General features: G+C 37.7%; 1 protein-coding gene across 1 annotated transcript in view; it reads right to left on the reverse strand.

Moving 5' to 3' along the window:
- LOC139726029 (uncharacterized) overlaps positions 1-18,436 on the reverse strand; it is a 60,339-nt gene that overhangs the window by 22,436 nt on the left and 19,467 nt on the right. The window contains exons 4-9 of the mRNA XM_071637111.1: positions 12,448-12,531; positions 7,753-8,006; positions 6,216-6,316; positions 5,194-5,309; positions 3,709-3,963; positions 3,049-3,230 (exon numbers count right to left, since the gene is read on the reverse strand). Coding sequence (XP_071493212.1) covers positions 3,049-3,230; positions 3,709-3,963; positions 5,194-5,309; positions 6,216-6,316; positions 7,753-8,006; positions 12,448-12,531 — 992 coding nt within the window. The remainder of the gene's footprint in view (positions 1-3,048; positions 3,231-3,708; positions 3,964-5,193; positions 5,310-6,215; positions 6,317-7,752; positions 8,007-12,447; positions 12,532-18,436) is intronic.

The raw sequence follows: 18,436 nt of genomic DNA on the forward strand, positions 1-18,436 counted from the left end.
ACTCCACAATTGAGAAGGAGGCTCTAAGTCTCATCCTTGCCCTCCAGCAATACGAAGTGTACTTGACAAATAGCAAAGGGGAGATCACGGTCTATACTGACCACAACCCCTTGGTCTTTTTAGACCGGTTCAAAATGAAGAACAACAGGTTGTTCAGATGGAGCATGATGACGCAGCCATATGCACTCAAAATCAAACATGTGGCAGGTAAAAACAATGTAATTGCCGACGCTCTGTCAAGAGTGTAACATGAAGAGAGTATCAAAGGTGAAAAGTTTTCACCGCATATCATTTCCAGTGTATGTGTTAAGCATATTCATTAATGTGTGCAAAACATTTTGATATGATTGTATAAGCTCCGAGAATCCAAGCAATATCATTGTAAATAGTATCCATGAAAAGAGAACATGGAATTAATATAGCTATCCAAAAGGCATGTGATAGTATGTGATTATTGTTGCTTGACTTGGACTTTACCTCACATTCGTTGTAAATAACAATGAGAAATTGTGAAGGTAAAAGAAACCCTTGCTACAGCAAGGCTTTCTTTTTCCCATGGGGGATGGTGTCACAAATGTACACACTAGTAGTTATGTACAGTATGATATACTGTATGCATGGCTGTTTTAATGTGTATGTACACAGGTTGACCAGATTAATGGAGAACATTCTATGTGGTATAGATATAGTACATACAGGCTGACCAGATAAGTGGAGAATTTTCTAGGTGGTATACAATGTAGCTATACAGTACATGCATGTAACAGGAAATACATTATAGCTCACTCAATCTAGAATGATTTCACCCATTCCAGAAAGTTCTGGGAAGTGCTAACATATTTGGCTGAGTGAGGCACTGTCCCTGTAGCCCAATGTGATTGGTAGTTATTCTTGGCAGTGATGTTTTGTACATAGTTAGGCAGTGAGTCATCCAGGTTTCCTGGAACTTAGACTGACTAGTAGGTTGGAGAGAGTTATAGAATGTGCTAGAAGGGGTGAATAGATAGTATATAAGCTAGAGAAATTCTGCAGTAGGCAGAGTACCCAACACCTCTGCTCTGAGAGTTACGTCACTTCTGGCTCTGAAGCGACTTGTTATAGTCAGTCCTGTGTTACCTGCTGACCTGTTATGTCTGTGGAGATAAGGCCTGGGAGACATTTTGCCTGCAGATAATTAATTTGCCTTCATTGGGGATAGACACCATTTTTGTGTCAATGGACATTACTACGGAAAAGCTGTGACGGGCTGGATTCCTAGCTGGACAATATTAAGTGAATCATCATTCAACGCATCAATTGGACGTGGTCGTCACATCGTTTGGAATCTGCACGTTTCGCCGTGGACATATATTGTGGATTTTATCCCGGATCTATACCGTGGACTATCGTAACCTGCGCCTCTGGAGTTACGTCGGAGGAATCATTCATCGGTGCGTCAAGGATCATTCGTCTGTGCATCGAACATCGTATTTGGACACTTTCAAAGGATTATTTAATACGTGTAAGTGATTCTACTACCGATTTATAACTGTTTCTATTGATCATTGTTGTACTGATGTGATGCTGATTACCAGTCTGTACCCACAATATCACTGTTAATAAACCGCCTGAACATCAGTTGATTGTTTCTTTTGTGCGATCATTCTCGGAGTGATTTTGGTCGTAACAATAGCATGATTACAAATTTGCTAGACATTCTTGCAAGTGACTGAAATATTTCTTATTCTGAGGCATATCTGGCAACCATCTAACAAGCAAGGAAAATATGCTTCTCTCAAACTGCTTTCCTTCATCCAGTAGAGATCCAAATCCATCTATAGAACAGGAATGTCTTCAAATAAGCTGACATCTTGGGATCTCATTCTCTCATTAATACAGAACCAAGAGACTTTGCTCTAATAGAAACCAATTAGCTTTCTATACGAAGATATGATTAAACTCAAGCGTTAAAACTGTTTTATCCCAGATATATCGCAATGACATTTTTCACATTTGTCATATGGGTTCTCCACAATCTTCTATTCTGTACAATTGGTAATATTGTGCTGTACATAAGCCAGGAATTTGGAGAAAATGCAACACAACTGCTAGTCTCAGTATGAGACCATGGACTAGTATCAGTACTCCTGGGGTAAAGTTCAATAAATGCATCGATGCAGAAAGAGTATAACCCCTAAACTAAAATCTCACTTTATTGGCAACAAGTATTTGGGAAAAGGTATGTAAGACACAGAGTAGAGGAAATACTCATAACTCAAGACTAACAATCATTGTTAGCACTACTGCGGTTGGGAAATTGTTTCACTGACAAACGAGCATAACTTGAAACAAGCCTATGTATGTGTATTCAACTGGTGATGTGACATTAATGATAATAATAATAATACTGTATTATCACTGGATCGACGGCACATTACAACTGCTGTAACAGCATTTAAAATGCGCCATCGATCCAGTGACCTATTTGGAGGCACAGGGGGTCATAAAGAGTAAATTACATACAGCTGTATTAATAAAAGGGATGGTACAGTATTGGTGGAGATGAGAATGGGCTTTTAATTTTTTGCGAGATACCAAGAAAACACTTATGATATGGCATGGAGAATACCATTTTAGGAGGAATTCAAAGTTTATTTTCATGAAAATCGGGTTTGGAAGGACTGAAACATCCAAAAACAAAGTAAAACAAAGTGATCGTAATAACGTGTAGGTCCCACACTTCATTACAATTGCTCTTTTTTGGATATGTCAGCCAATTAAAAAAACAATTTTCATCAAATGAATGTTGAATTCCTCATAGAATCACATGCTCTTTCATGTTTCACAAGATGTTTCTCATTATCTCACCAAAAAATGTCAGAAACCTGAAATTTGGTCTCAACGAAAACTATATGATCCCTTTAAGGTGAAAAGGAGAAGGCAACGATGGAGATATACGTGTATATGAACAAATCTAAAAAATATTTAACCACAAGAAGACATAAATCTTATTACTTCAGATTCTTTTTAAATGTTTTATAATATAGAGACCACTCCTTAAACTCCCACCTGTGCCATAGCTCCTATCATGGGAAGACGCGCTGTGCATGCTGGGTGATCTCGGGGGTGACAGGTGACTGTTCTGTCCGGACCGTCGCTCCTCCAGGCTGGAGGAGAAGGATGTGTCGTCATGGTAACCACGTGGCTGGGAACCTTCCCATGACTCTCTGGATGACTGGTGAAGGTAGGATCTATTTTGGTAGAGATTTTAAAAAAAATAAAAAGACATCAAACACATTAAACATACTTCTAAGTAGACTTTGATAATTTTGCATCTTATTTAGATGTGAAATCATGAAAAGTACATTTTAAATCTCAGCTTTAATGAGAAAGAAAAAAATCACACCTTACCTTTTACTACATGAAAGTATCAAAATAGGTGGAGTGCAAAAAATTGATAATAGACAAAAATCGATCTAAAATAACTGTGCTGGGGGTGACACAATATTTGCTCCTGCGACAGTTGTTCCGGTCTTATTTTCTCCAAGGACTTAGGGTTAGGATTATGATCAGGTTTTAGGTTTAGTTTGATGTGAAGATTGGGATTAAGTTAGGGTTATGTTTGTAGTTAGAAAGTATGTTTGGCTTAGCATGCAGATATTTCATGGGAGGAGTTGTCGTAGGAGCAAAGGTCATGGAACCATGCCAGGGGATGAGGAGGTAACTAACCTGTCAGGTCCGACTCCGTTCCTCATCTCTGCATCACCCCCGGGGCCAGGGTTGGGATTGTCAAACATCACCGTCTCATAGTTGCCCCATCCCCGCTTCTGAGGGGGACTTTCAGAGCGGTGGGCGTGGCCCTCGGGTCTGGGTGGGGAGGAGCTGTTGGGGTAGCCAGGGGCGTCGACTGGACGTTCGTTTCTTCTCAGGGAGCGAGGACTACGTACTTGACCACCTCCCCACTCCATCTCATCTTGTTCGTCTCTGTCATAGAAGCAGAAATTGAAGAAAGAACACATTAAGCAAACAGTAACCAATTCTGAACATACATAGTTGGTTGGTTTGTTGGTTGGTTGGTTGACTGATTGAATGCTCTTGCTGGCTTCTATGAGTAATCTCTCCAAACTTCAGAACATTTAAGGTTCAATTCTTACAGTCAGCATACAAATTGTACTCTAATAAGAGATTAAACTCAAGAATAGTTTTATGTGTTATGTTAAAAATTTGCTTCAGTACTATTCTCCTCATGTGTTATGGAGGAGGTATAAGAGGGCAATAAAAGAACGAAACAGGCGATGTTGATGCTCAAAGTTCACTTGATATCGTTGCTGTTGTCGTGATTATTTCATTATATTCACATTTCCATACTAGTAATTAGGAGACGTTATTGAATCTCTCTCATTAAGTGATCACTATCTCATATGATAACAGACAGGACTTTGAACAATTATTTTTTGATTGCAATGGACTGTCTAAACACCAAGTATAATTATATTGTATGCAGAATTCGTTTTTTTTTTTAATAACAATTTTCAACTGATATGGCAATCCATTTTACTCCAATGACTCATGGCGCATGCTACCTCCACATTGTTTCGTCTATTCTCATTCTTTTTCCTAATCCTTTTTTTTCGGGGGGGGGGGGGGTCTGTCTGCTCAAATTTCTTATTTCTTTGAGTCTATGAGAGTTGGAATATAAATGTTGAACTCTGATGGCAGGAGTGCACCCCTTTGAAGGAAACAGGTACCTTAATGGTGGATTGAGGAGAGGTGAGAAGGGGGTAGGCAGGGACCAATAGATACAACAGGTGGTAGGAGATCCTAGAAGTATTTCTACAATATAGTATACACACACAGTCTGTTTGTCATTCTCTATCTGTAGATTCTAGAGCCAGAATATTTGAGTTATTGGGAAGAATTTCAGGATTGGTGGATAGTATCAATAACAAATTCATGGAGACTTGGTGTATTCCCCACGCATGATTCATTTCATCTTATGGCAACTTGAAAAAGATGTAAGAATTAAAAAGAGTGAAATCAAGAAATTTATGGAATACTTTTGAAATCACTTTATTCCTAAAACCAGCTCAGTTTCAACATACATATATGTATGACAATGCTATCTTGACTCCAGGTGTAATTTTCAATTTATACAAAATTTGTCAAATATCAAAACAGTGTGCCAAAGCAGGTGGAAGACAGGTCTGAACTCACCCGTAGCCTCTGTCCAGCTGCACCTGTGAGGCGCTATTCAAAGCTTCAATCCACTGCTGCATGAGGTCTCCTGATTCTGCTGCAAAGTAGTATGTTCGCATATTACTGTGTTCACACTGGGGAAAGAAAAGCGATATGAGGCAGTGATTACAAGAGCAATTTCTTCGGGAAGCCAGACTTTGTGACAGAGATGGAGAACTGTATCATTGCAAAGGAAAAAAGAATCGGGATTGATCAAAACTGAATTTAATTTATTTCCACATTTAAGCATAAAAAACAACACTGGTCATACAAACAATGTACATACACATGGTAGTGGAAGAATCACCAACAGGACACAATAGAAGCTTGTTCATATAGGGATCCCATAAATACAGTAACACAGATTTGATTTACAAAGAATCATCATCAGTAAAAATATAATTGATAACCAGCTTTGTGGTGGAGATGATCATTATGTCAATATCAATATATTGACTTCAATGATGGAAAGACAAGTAAACCTTAGGTTACCACTAATCTTCAACCTATAAAGAGAAGGAAGCAATCTAACCTTCATTCATGGATTCCAGTAATGAATTTGTCATTACATAGCTGTTAACAGTGTAACATATTCAGTGTGATCAACTATTAAACAATGATGATGCTATGAGCTTGAAGATTGGAGTTACTGACAGTAGTTCCCTCTAGCTACTCAGGAGAGCTTCCTGGAGAAATTCATTCAAAGTTTTTTTATCATTTCAAACCTAACAAAGCTCTGTAATTTCTCTGTCAATCTTATCACATAAAGCTAATGATACATTTATTTAGCACAAACTGTTCCTTGTTATGCCTGAAATGTACTGTAGGAATATCCCTAAGAAGATCTTGGTAAAGTCCTGACACAATTTCACCTACAAAGAATAATAATAATAAAATAAACAAATCAATGATTAAATTACAGAAAACATAATCAGATTTAGGTGAATTTCTTCTTTTTAACAGTGTGTCTGAAAAACTTCAGCACAGAAGTCAGTTCTCACCTTGAAGGCAAATTTTCTTGTGATTTTATCGCTTGGCTCCACAGGTTTGATGGCATAGCTTGGGAGCATCACCGTCCCTGCCTGGTTAACTTCATTGTCACCTAGGGTTTAGAGATGAAACAAAAATCCAGCATTAGTGCTTCAAAATAGTTCTAAAAATGTTGGGTTAGGGATAGAAACAATCAATGTAAAAATTTGAACCAGTATAATCAATGCTAAGTATTGTTAGTTATACAAAATGTGAACAATAATAAAAATGTTTCCAGACTAAACCTCCTACACTTATATTTTAATGAGATAAATAGTGATAAATCTCCTTATATTTTAGGCTTTATTGCAAAAAAAAAAAATTGTGGTAAGATGTTTTGTGATACAACTGACCTACACATATGCATCAAAAGTGATATCTTGAACATTTTTTTAAATCACTGGCACTCCCAAAGGTAAACAAGACCTTTAAGTAATGAATGTTAGAGAACAGACCAAGCCTCTTGAAGGAGGGAAGGGGGAGAAAAGGGAAGAAAAGACATAGATTTCCACATTTCCAATACAAAGTCGAGATACTACAATAAGAGTTGCTAGGGCCAACTGTGCCAAAAGCCCCTTGTAAAATTGATTGCAGTTCAGATTCCACTTTTTCTAAAGTACATGTACACATGAAGTTTGCTGTTGTGCTTTTTATTGATAACGCTCATCAGTGAAAAATCATAACTTTTGTCACACGACATCTACTCAACATACTATTCATAATCACATATATATGAAATATGACCTGTATTTCTTGAGTCAGACGAACTAGTTTCATGCAGCAGATTTACAAGCCAATTGTACAATATCTCCCACTGAGGATGGGTCTAAAGACAGATTTGCTCTAATAACTATAAGAGGAATTCAATGTCAAGTTTCACATCTTAAGCTCTTCCTAATGATCATCCGTTTATTTACCAGACTTTAAAGGACAAGTCCACCTTCATAGACATAAGGATTGAGAGAATGCAGCAATATTAGTAGAACACATCAGTGAAAGTTTGAGGAAAATTGGACAATCCGTTCAAAAGTTACGAATATTTTAAGTATCTGCGCAGTCACTGCTGGAGGAGAAGACTACTACAGTGTATGATGTCACATGCGTACAACGATATAAGGAAAATAAAAAGAGAATTTCACAAAACTTTACTTTTTGAATAAAGTGCACATTTCTTCGACTTGCTACTGACGTATGTTAAGGGTAATTATCATTCCCCCTGCCTTCTGAAAGAGAGAAGTCGAGTGTTCTTTTGTTATGCGAGAAAAATGAAAATATGTTGAATTTTCTTTATTCTTTCTTTATATCGTTGTACTCATGTGACATCACAAGCTATAGTAGTCTTTTCATCCAGCCGTGACTGAGCAGAAACTTCAAAAATTCATAACTTTTGAACGGATTGTCCGATTTTCCTCAAACTCTCACTGATGTGCTCTACTAATATTGCTGCATTCACTCAACTCACATGTCTATGAAGGTGAACATGTCCTTTAATAATTCATGGACACTCACCCTTGTAGTAAAAGAGGCAGAAGTCGGACACAACACACCAGCGTTTTCTCCACACCCCAAGAGGGCCACTGTCCTTCTTATACAGCCAGCCGTCCTTAGAGACCACCGCCCCCTCCCGTCGCTTCACCTTAGGGGCCTCGTGTTTGGGGATGGTGCGCTTCTTGAAGCTGGGCTTGGCAACGGGGGTGGGACTCTGAGGAGTGTGGGGATAGGTTGAAGATGGGGTGGGGCCTTGGTGGTTGCTAGGAGACAGCCTGTACAGAAAACACAACAGACATTCAATGAAGAACTAGACACTATGAAAAAAATAGTGCCTTTTTTTTCTCAGTTATGTTGAACCGGTATGCATCTTTCAACATTATTGTGTATGCACCATATAATATCAGAATAATCATGCATATTTTCACTTTACTTCATTCAGGGAAAGAGAATTAGTGAGTGGATACACAACTGAACTTTCAAAAACAGTATTGCTGGAAACTTTGCATCATCTGCACATCTTTATCTGCAGCAGCTATAGATTACAACTGCTTTTATTCAAGCTCTTGCTCTTTAGTAATTCCATTGCAGTACTACACATAATTTGATCAGACACAAACAGTGTACAAGATGTAGGATGAATTCTACTTGGATGTCATACAGGTGTATCTCAACATCCATTGTGCTGTTCTGAGTATGCATGATTTCAAGGGGGGTATGACTAAAAACAAATTAACATCACTCCCAAAAAATTTGCATACTGTGTAGATATCGATCATTACTTTGTGAATAATATAACATTCATGATGCTTGTTAACTATAAACAAGGCTCAATGGTTAAATTTCAGCTGCAGTAAAGATCTCAAGCATAGACAAGGTTACAGCCAACACACAAGGCATGTATATCTACAACGTACTCAATGTACCATTCAAAATTCAGAAGTTATGGAGTTTTCTCAAGCATCAAATTTACTTTACAACACTATTCACTGAATGAACAAATAAAAAATGTTCCTGACTGCCGTCATGAAAAATAACTCTTTTGGTTTAAATTATTTTACATAATTGCCAATGTTTACAAGCTGAACAACTCATTAAATTACTGTTTATAGCTAGGGCATGTGTATGCCTGTCCCATCAGTGGCTAGTGAATGAATTATCAGAAAACAAATAATCCGTCACCTTCAAAAGACAGTAGAAACACTTCAAGCACAGATAGTCGTAAAGAGTAAACAAGGACGGTATTCAAAGTTTGATTTTTGAGACCTTTGGAAGCAATCAAAAGTTGGTTGTTGGGGGGGGGGGGGTTGAGACCATAAAAACCTGTAGTTCTAGATCTACCAGACCTTGATCTATAATGTACATTGTAGACATGTGTTCTCTTTTGCAAATGGTGCCTTGTATCCACAAAGAATAGCCAATTTTGGTTCAAGATGATAATGTACCATAAGAGTAATACATACTTATATAGTGCTCACTGATCCTCATACATGTATTTCCTCAAATTTTTATACTCTACTGGTGGCCTGAAATTGCCTTGTACACATGTAATTCAGAAAGATACCAGGACACTACATGTATGAATTCTATATATTGCAATATCACCCAACACACTTCCAATGTGAAAGCAGTTTCAATATTTTGAATGATTCCTTTCTTGTTTCAAAACGTATGATACTTTTTTAATGCTGTTATCTTTAACCTGTAGAAGACTAGACCCAAGAATACTATGGCAGGTGTCTATGGGAAATGTATGTCATAGCAATATCAGCCTGTCCTCAATGGGTTAAAGGGAAGGTAAACCCAAAGAGCAATGTGGATTGAGTGAAAGCAGCAACATTAGTAGAACACATCAGTGAAAGTTTGAGGAAAATCGGACAATCGATGCAAAAGTTATGAATTTTTAAAGTTTTGGTGTTGGAACCACTGGATGAGGAGACTACTAGAGGATATGACGTATGAGTGGACAACAATACAAAGAAAACATACAGGAAATTCAACAAAAATTCACTTTTCTAGAATTATGAAAGAGCAGTGGACCAACCGCTTTCAGAAAGCAGGGGGAATATTGCTACCCTTAACATTATGTCAATATCAAGTTGATGGAATTTGTAATTTTCGTGAAAAATGGATTTTTGTAGTATTTTCTTTATATTTTCTTGGTATTGTTGTCCACTCATACGTCATAACCTCTAGTAGTCTCCTCATCCAGCGGTTCCAACACCAAAACTTTAAAAATTCATAACTTTTGCATCGATTGTCCGATTTTCTTCAAACTTTCACTGATGTGTTCTACTAATGTTGATGCTTTCACTCAATGCACATTGTTCCTGGGGTTTATCTTCCCTTTAAGGCTGAATCACATCTCTACCACTCCAAGTGTAACAGGTGTACTGGGCTCAGCAAGCTTGCCCGGTACAAGGGTACACCTCAGGCAGGACAATGCATAGCCCTGTAGGGGGTTTACGCTGCAAAATAGCGCATAGTCACTGCTTTCAAAAAAGCAGAATGGCGGTCTACATCACAAGGGGACTTACTTCTGCTTGACTTACGACCTTCTACAAGTACATACACTGTACTTGTACATTATGTACTAACGGTGTACATTGTATCCAACAGGGCACAACATTCCTTCTGCATTCATAATAGAACCTAGTACTGAACATCAATGTTCTGCCTCATATCAACTGGAAACACCTGTCTGGAGGCACTCAAAGAAATCAATACTGTAAAACATGATATATTCGCGGCATGAAATTTTCGCGAATTGGAGCCCACAGCCTTTTTCGTGGCATGAAATTTTCGCGAATTGCTACTGGCATTCAATGCATGTAGTGTAGACAAAAGCTTTCGCGTGCATTTTAATTTCGCGAATTTTGGCGCTCGCGAAATTCGCGAAATTGAAATGTACGCAAAAATTCCTCGTTTTACAGTACTCTACTCTAGAAAATAGTTTACTCTATAACTGCATGAATCCTTTGATAGTTATAAACTTCAGTTTGACCTGTACCACTGTATAACCTTCTACTGAGGGTACAATTACACAGGCTTGCAACACAGGGCAAAAGCCTTGGTACATGTACTAATATTGTGAGCTAAAACTAGGTTTGAGTCGAAGTTTTTAGTTATTTGTTTGTTCTGCTTATTACGTGAATAATAAAAATTGCAGTGTGACCCCATTTGCTAGCAGATATCGCATCTATAAAGTATCTAATGATTTACTTATGATGAAGGGCGTAATATACACGAGGATGCTTGCAATTCTGACTCCAATATATCATCACAAAATTCCATTGATAAAGGAAAATAGGAAATATAATGGTAATATCATAATAATCATGTACATTCATATTCTAAAATGTCACAGCGCAATACCATTGGTTCTCACTCAAAAGCCATTGCTACGTTCATATACACAATAAGATTTGTACTTCCTTTTTTTTCTGTCTTGTTGTACAGCAAAGAAGACAAATACTGCAACTGTGAGTCAGACCAAATTCCATACAAAGAGACTTAAGTCTTACCTGTCAATACACAAAGATTATCCACAGATTTAGAAGCCAGATGTGTTGGGGTAATATCCTAATAAATGATCCACATGGATTGCAAAAATCTCTGTGTTAATAGCTTCCACAAAAACTTTTCCTGTGCTCTACCATACTCCCGAAGAAAGGTGAAAGATGTCTCCCAGACACAAGACACTGTACAAAGAGCTGTGGAGCCTTTAGAGTGGGATACTAAACTACATGTACTATCTACAGAGTGGAGGGTAGGGCCTTGTTTGCTTAAAATGCGAGTTCAGATATTAATTGGCTGTCATTAAGCATACAATGTTTGCTCAAGAGATTTCTGTTTAAGGGAACGTTATGCATCTTTGCTTCCACACCAATCAGCTGTGTGTCGAGTTCTGCAATGCATAGAACTTTTTTGTTTCCTTGTTTACTTTTAATCTTTTCTTTTGATAGAGGAAAACAAGATTACCTAGGAGCTGATGTTTTAGAAAAAGAGGAACTGTATATTTCTGTTACTATAAAAGCTACTTTGCAACATTGCTTACCGGTACTTGCTCACGGATCTGTGGTTTTTAATGTGTTTTGTGTTGCCTTTTTTTTTTAAGGATGTTTACTGGTAGTCACTGAACCCTACTGTTTTGTATGTCCTGGATTAACTATATCTAAAAAATATATATATTATATAAAATATTCCTTCCCATCTAAAGTCTCTTTTTTGCTTGACTTTTTATTTTTGCTTCTTCTTTTTTTGAAAGACCACAAAATCTTTATTTTTCAAACAGCACAGTACAGAAGGGGGAAAAGAGAGATGTGTAAATACTTAGTGAATGATCAAAATGCAAAAATAAAAGCTTATCTGCCTGAAGCATGTCTGTCTGAATATCACAGAGTGTTTCAAACTGAAACTTTGAACTAGATATCACTATAAAGTAGTGTCAGATTTCCCTTGTCACCATCAAAAGTACAGAAATTAGGCATTAAGACTTAAATTATTAAAAATTTTATCCCACAGCAATATTTTGAAGAAACTGACACCCAAAAATGACAGAGACTTTTCATGTGTTTGTATTTTGGTCACAAAAATGTGATAATAGGAGCATTGTCTTGAAACACTTCCTTTCTTATAGCTGTATAAAGATACAAAATATTACTGTTCTGTTAGAAACACAGCCAGCATGCTGTGAGTTTGGGGCAAAAAACTCACATTTGAGGAGTATCCTGAGGGTCAGTGTCCATCTCTGACCGGCCGGTCACTGGGTTGCTGAAAGTTGTCATCTCGCTGTAGTGACTACAAACAAACAAACAGACAGACAAAAAAGAAGAGACAGGTTTACATCACTGAGGACACCAGTCATACAAATTCTTTGTTGGGTAATAAGAGACAATGAAAACACTCAGCTCTTCCAGACAGTATTTCAGGTGGAGAAGGGGTGTTTTATATGATGCCCCATTCATAAAATCATTGGCCCGAATTCACGAAGGTGGTCTAATTTTTGTCCATGGTTTAAACCATGGACAAAGACCGTAGTTTTGTATGAGGCGCCAAGTGCTGCATGGCCCATTTCATTACGAAATGATCACTTATTTCGTAAGAAAATGACAACATTTCGTAACAAAATGAACATTTCATTAATGAAATCACTGATTTCATAAAGAAATGGGCCATGCGACACTTGGCACCCCATACAAAACTATGGTCTTTGTCCATGGTTTAAACCATGGACAAAAACTGTACCACCTTCGTGAACTTGAGTCATTGTATTCTCAGGCAAGGAAGCAAACAAATGATGTCTACCATCCACACTGAAAGCAACATTTTTATTGTCCATGTGGTTAAAAAGACACCATCGTACGCTAACCAATTCTGAAAGACTATTATATTCTGTTGACATTATGCCTGCAAAAAAAATCACCTATGTTTACATTGTATATCGAAGGGAGAGTCAGAAATCAAGGGGTGGGGGGGGGGGTGTTGTAGTTTTCTTACAGTTGAGGACGGCAAATAAAAACAACTACCAAAATTCCAATATTTGAAGATATTAAGAAAATGACTGTTTCATTCTTTTTTTTCTTTTTGGGGGTGATTTCTTGATAATATTGCAAACAAAGGTATGAATGTTCAGCATGTGCCTTTGTTCACTCCTATTGTATGGAATGTGCATTCCTTTCTTTTCATTCATTCATGCTGTAAATTACATTGACTTCCTCACATGTACACAATGGAATACAAATGAGTTTACAAATACTGCGAGTGTGTGTGGGTGGTGGCACACTATTTCCTTTTCTTTTATATTGTATTTGCAGTACTAATGACATCCTCAGACAGCTTTTTATTACTTCACAAGTTCACACATTTGCACTCTAAAACTTTTTTTTTAAACATACAGTTCATATATCCAGTTTATAAATGATACAATTGTATGTGAAATTGGATACTGTCAATTGATCAAATGTGATTTTTTAACACTGCATCATCAGAAAGGCCACAGTTTATAGGTTATAACCTATAGGCCACCGAGCATCTTCACTTTATAATTCAATGCCTGAAATGTGTGAAAATAACTAGTCTTTCAAGCCAACTAACTGCTCAAACCACAAAGTGCGAAAAGGACAAAAAAAAAAAAGTGGAAAAAAGGCACTTTGCTTCAGGGTCAGGAGTGACAAATCAACCATGAGGGTTATAGAACTGATTTCATGGCTGCCAGTTCTCTCTTTAATACAAAACACTCCATAGACATACAAATGCTTTTTCTCCACTGTGAAATATACGGAGCACACAATACGTGATCTTTGCGGCGAGTGAATCAGTTCAGAGTGAGGAGAGAATGGTGTCACTGGCTCTGTCTGACACAAGGCTGACACGCTAAAATAAAAACACGTTTGTCAGCGACAGTTGAAGTCAACAACGGAATGACAGACGCACCGAATACCTACATGTGTGTAGGATTCTATTTGACCCTTTCCATGCCAAGGACTTTGTACAGTGTGCAGACTGAGCACTATGGGGTTTTCTGTTCTGTACCAGCACTCAGAACACACAGAAGTTTTATGGCATCACTGTCAAGAAGGCCTTTTCCCATTATATGTCGAAAAAAAAATTACAACGGGATCCTCCACAATGATAACTTTAAAAATAGTGAATCAATCTAAAATTTCAGGGTCTGAAACTATAACTCATTACCCACATCTTACAGAAAACCCTACCCGATTTACTTCAGTTGTCAAAGAGAAATGAGGGTTTTTGTAGAGCATGTTAGGAATCCCTTCCCTCAAAGCTCTGTCCATTGTGTTCACACAGTACAAGTGTTAAACTTGGAAGAATCAGACACATGACATGCAGCAGACCAATCCACATTTCTCTGTGACCACTAACCAAATTGAATGGGGTTTTCTGCAATATAGTAAAGATGTTATATTTTTAGACCCTAGAATAGCATTTGGACCTCGTAGTTAAATCATATTGGCAGTTATCAATGCAAAAATCCAATTGTAATTTTTTGGGGATATACTGTACAAGAATATAGATTGTATGTAATGATGTCACTTATATAATAGCTGGTCAACAAGGGATAGAAAAGCACATTTGGTAAATACGTTCAGCACGAATGCAATGATCGTTTGCCTTCAAACTTCCCAATTTGTGCGAAATTTGTTTCCAAACACCACACAAACAAGTTCTTTTTTCAGGTGTGAACCCCCTCAGTGTGAGATATGCCATGCATTCCAGAGCTGTGAATTGGGCCATCCATCAAGCAAGTTACCCCCTGTTGTGTGGGGCTGCCTCTATCCCAGTATCACCTGAAATCCTGTAGGACTCTGCATTAGACAGAGCCTAGATGCATCTCTGGGAACATTTATCAACTCGTTTCTTGCACAGAATTAAGGTTTCCTGATGACTTTTAGGGAGATTTAGGCAGTTGATAAACACAAAGCTGTTTTGATTATGGGGTTATAGAAACTCCTTTCTGTATGAAATGCCATTAGAAGTGTGATCTAAAACATTTCAGCCAGAAATGCGTTTCTGTTGAGTTGATAAGTTTTATACGCGAAGTCGCCCTGAAACATGTTTATAGCTCACAAACCGACCCATGTCAACTTCATAACCTCTGCTCCTAGAATCAAGCAGCACAATGAAGAGCTGCCTGCCTTTGTCTCGTGATAGAGATGATAAATGCTACAGCTTGAGAAAAGCGATCTGGAAGTGGGACAACTTTGCAAATGTGTTTTGATAGTGGGTGTTAAAATGTGTTTCAAACATATGAAGAAGAATATTAAAACTCAGCCTCTCTTTTCACAGACAAGACGAGGGTCCTATCGAAGGCTGATAATATCCTAACTTAGTAACAATAATGGTAACTATGAAATCACAGTGTGGTCCACAACTTGAAATTTGAGCACATTGCAAGCTCAGAATCTGAGAATATTGCAGAAATTTATATATGTATCGTGAGCACGTAGTACGCAATATTTCGCGGCTTATTGTGCTGCTTACATTCAATGTTCTCTCTCATGTTTTGCACACAAACTACCAAGTAGTTTGATTTTCTTTGTATGTTTTTCACATGTTTGCTTACATTTTGTTTTGAGCTTGTTTCAAATTCTTGAGGATGTTGCACAGCATGTTGCTGGCTTTTGAGGATGTTGCACAAGAATTTTAGCATGTTGCAGCAACATGCTAAAACCCCTCGTGGACCACCCTGAATCAGTGGTAACCATGAGTGATTTCTTAGCTACAGTATGATTGGCTCTGGAAATTGGAATACAGTGTTGTTATGGTAGTTGCCTTTGATTGCACAGCTACAATCAATTACACAGTTACCATGTTTCCTACAACAGGGGTCTACACATTGTAGTACACATTGTACTTGTGAACACCCTCCTCAATTTTACAGTCCACTACACACACTTTTCTCTCTGCCTCCACACAAACCAAGTGGATGCAAATCATAATTTACTTCACTCACTCAAAACATACACATCCTCACAATTCATTATTTTCATGTTTCATAAACATCAAAATCAGGTTTGTTAGGCAATATCATCTCTATATTCTTGTCAGCTTGTAAAACACCTAGTGCTATTGTTTGTATGTGCTCCAATGAGTCACATACCCCTGAAGGGTTAAATCAAATCAGACAATCTAAACTAAACCCAGTAAAACATCTGATGTTCTACACAGTGGTAGCAAGAATGACAGAGTGAAAAGTAAAAACAGCAATTATCTTTATACATTGTATGATAGCTCTAATCAAAATCACACTGAATTTATAAAGCTTTTGGGAGACTGTTACCAATTGTCTTTGCCCATTTTCTTTTAATAACATAGAAAACAGCAACGGTGCAATTTCATGTACACTTCCAGACAATTTTACAGGGGTGGAGAACACTTGATCTCCCATGCCAAGTTTTGAGTTACATTATTTACATGAAATCACATAGAGAGACTCCCACGCCTTTGATATCTTTGCTCAGGCTGGAGTAATGTTTCAAGTCATGTCCTGGGTGAAAGGTGAGGTTATCTGGTCCTCATGAGGGAAGGCTGATACACAGTGATGTCTCGATGATGCTACTTACATTGTACATTATAAATGTACTCATGAATAAACTGGTGTAAGGATAACAGTTGAACTTCATGTACAAAGTGTAGCACCCAACAGAATCTTTCTCAATGCAATGTAATCATAATAACAGTACTCAAGAACAATAAATACACATTACAGCACACAACAGACAAAGTGCACAAGCACACATTTTACAAATGGAGAGCTTCAAAAATATAATATCAGGGCTGCCAACTCTCACGCATTGAGCGTGAGACTCACGCAATTCAACCAATTTTGACTGTCTCACTCTGATAAACGAAATCTCACGCTAAACCCCCAAAATGAAATGTACATGACTACAAAAATAAATCTCTAAATTCTCTGATATTCTGAATATCGATATGCCCAAGCCCAAAATTTCGAGATTTTCCCGCGCGGGTGTAAAGCTTAGCCAATAATTATATAATCGTTTTCGGTTCGCGCCAAAGACGAGCTATTGGATTACAATTGGTTTCTACTTGTGAGCGTAGCTTGAACTTTTGGCAAATTGCAGTACATGTATGCATGGCTATAACGTGTGCTTTGCATCGCTTTACATACACTGACTGTGTACGTAGTACATACGTATACGGCCGCACAGCAGGCCGCCAGGCGCTAGCCAGGAGGTCGCTCCGCTCCCTCGCAGTGTCTCACGCCAAACTGTCACTCATAGTTGGCAGCCCTGTAATATACACATGGTTGCTGCTGATTCTTGGCATAAACTTGGTTGTTCAGCAATGAGGTACACATGAGAGTATGTAATACACTGACCAGTATTTGATTAATTCTCTTTGAATGCTACAAGCTTTTTCTGATAAATTTAATAGTAATAGTCTAAATGATTTGATAGAGAGGATCTCACTGACTGGCTGGGAAACTATTGATGTGAAGCTATGGCTAACAAACTTCAGATTTCAGCATTTTAAAGGACAAGTTCACCTTCATAGACATGTGGGTTGAGTGAATGCAGCAATATTAGTAGAACACATCAATGAGAGTTTGAGCAAAATCGGACAATCCGTTAAAAAGTTATGAATTTTTGAAGTTTCTGCTCAGTCACGGCTGGATGAGAAGACTGCTATAGCTTGTGATGTCATATGAGTACAACTCTATAAAGAAAGCATAAAGAAAATTCAAGATATTCTCCCTATTCTCACATAATAAAAGAACACTTGACTTCTCTCTTTCAGAAGTCAGGGGGAAAAATATTACCCCTAACATAAGTCAGTAAGAAGTCGAAGAAAATGTGCACTTTGTTCAAAAAGTCAAGTTTTGTGAAATTCTCTTTTTATTTTCCTTATATCGTTGTACGCATGTGACATCATAAACTGTAGTAGTCTTCTCCTCCAGCAGTGACTGCACAGATATTTCAAAAATTCATAACTTTTAAACGGATTGTCCGATTTTCCCAAAACTTTCACTGATGTGTTCTACCAATATTGTTGCCTTCACTTAATCCACATGTATATGAAGGTGAACTTGTCCTTTAAGAACTTTAAAAAGTTTGGGGTTGAAGTTTATGTCAACATCTTGTGAAAGAATCCACATCTGACTGAATCTACAATGCCTGTCATGTGGAATCCCATATCTGTTCCTTTAATAGTTTATTAC

Source organism: Diadema antillarum, unplaced genomic scaffold, assembly GCF_040938485.1.
Source record: "Diadema antillarum isolate AM-2024a unplaced genomic scaffold, OU_Dant_1.0 seq00000076_RagTag, whole genome shotgun sequence".
NCBI classification, from domain to species: Eukaryota; Metazoa; Echinodermata; class Echinoidea; order Diadematoida; family Diadematidae; genus Diadema; species Diadema antillarum.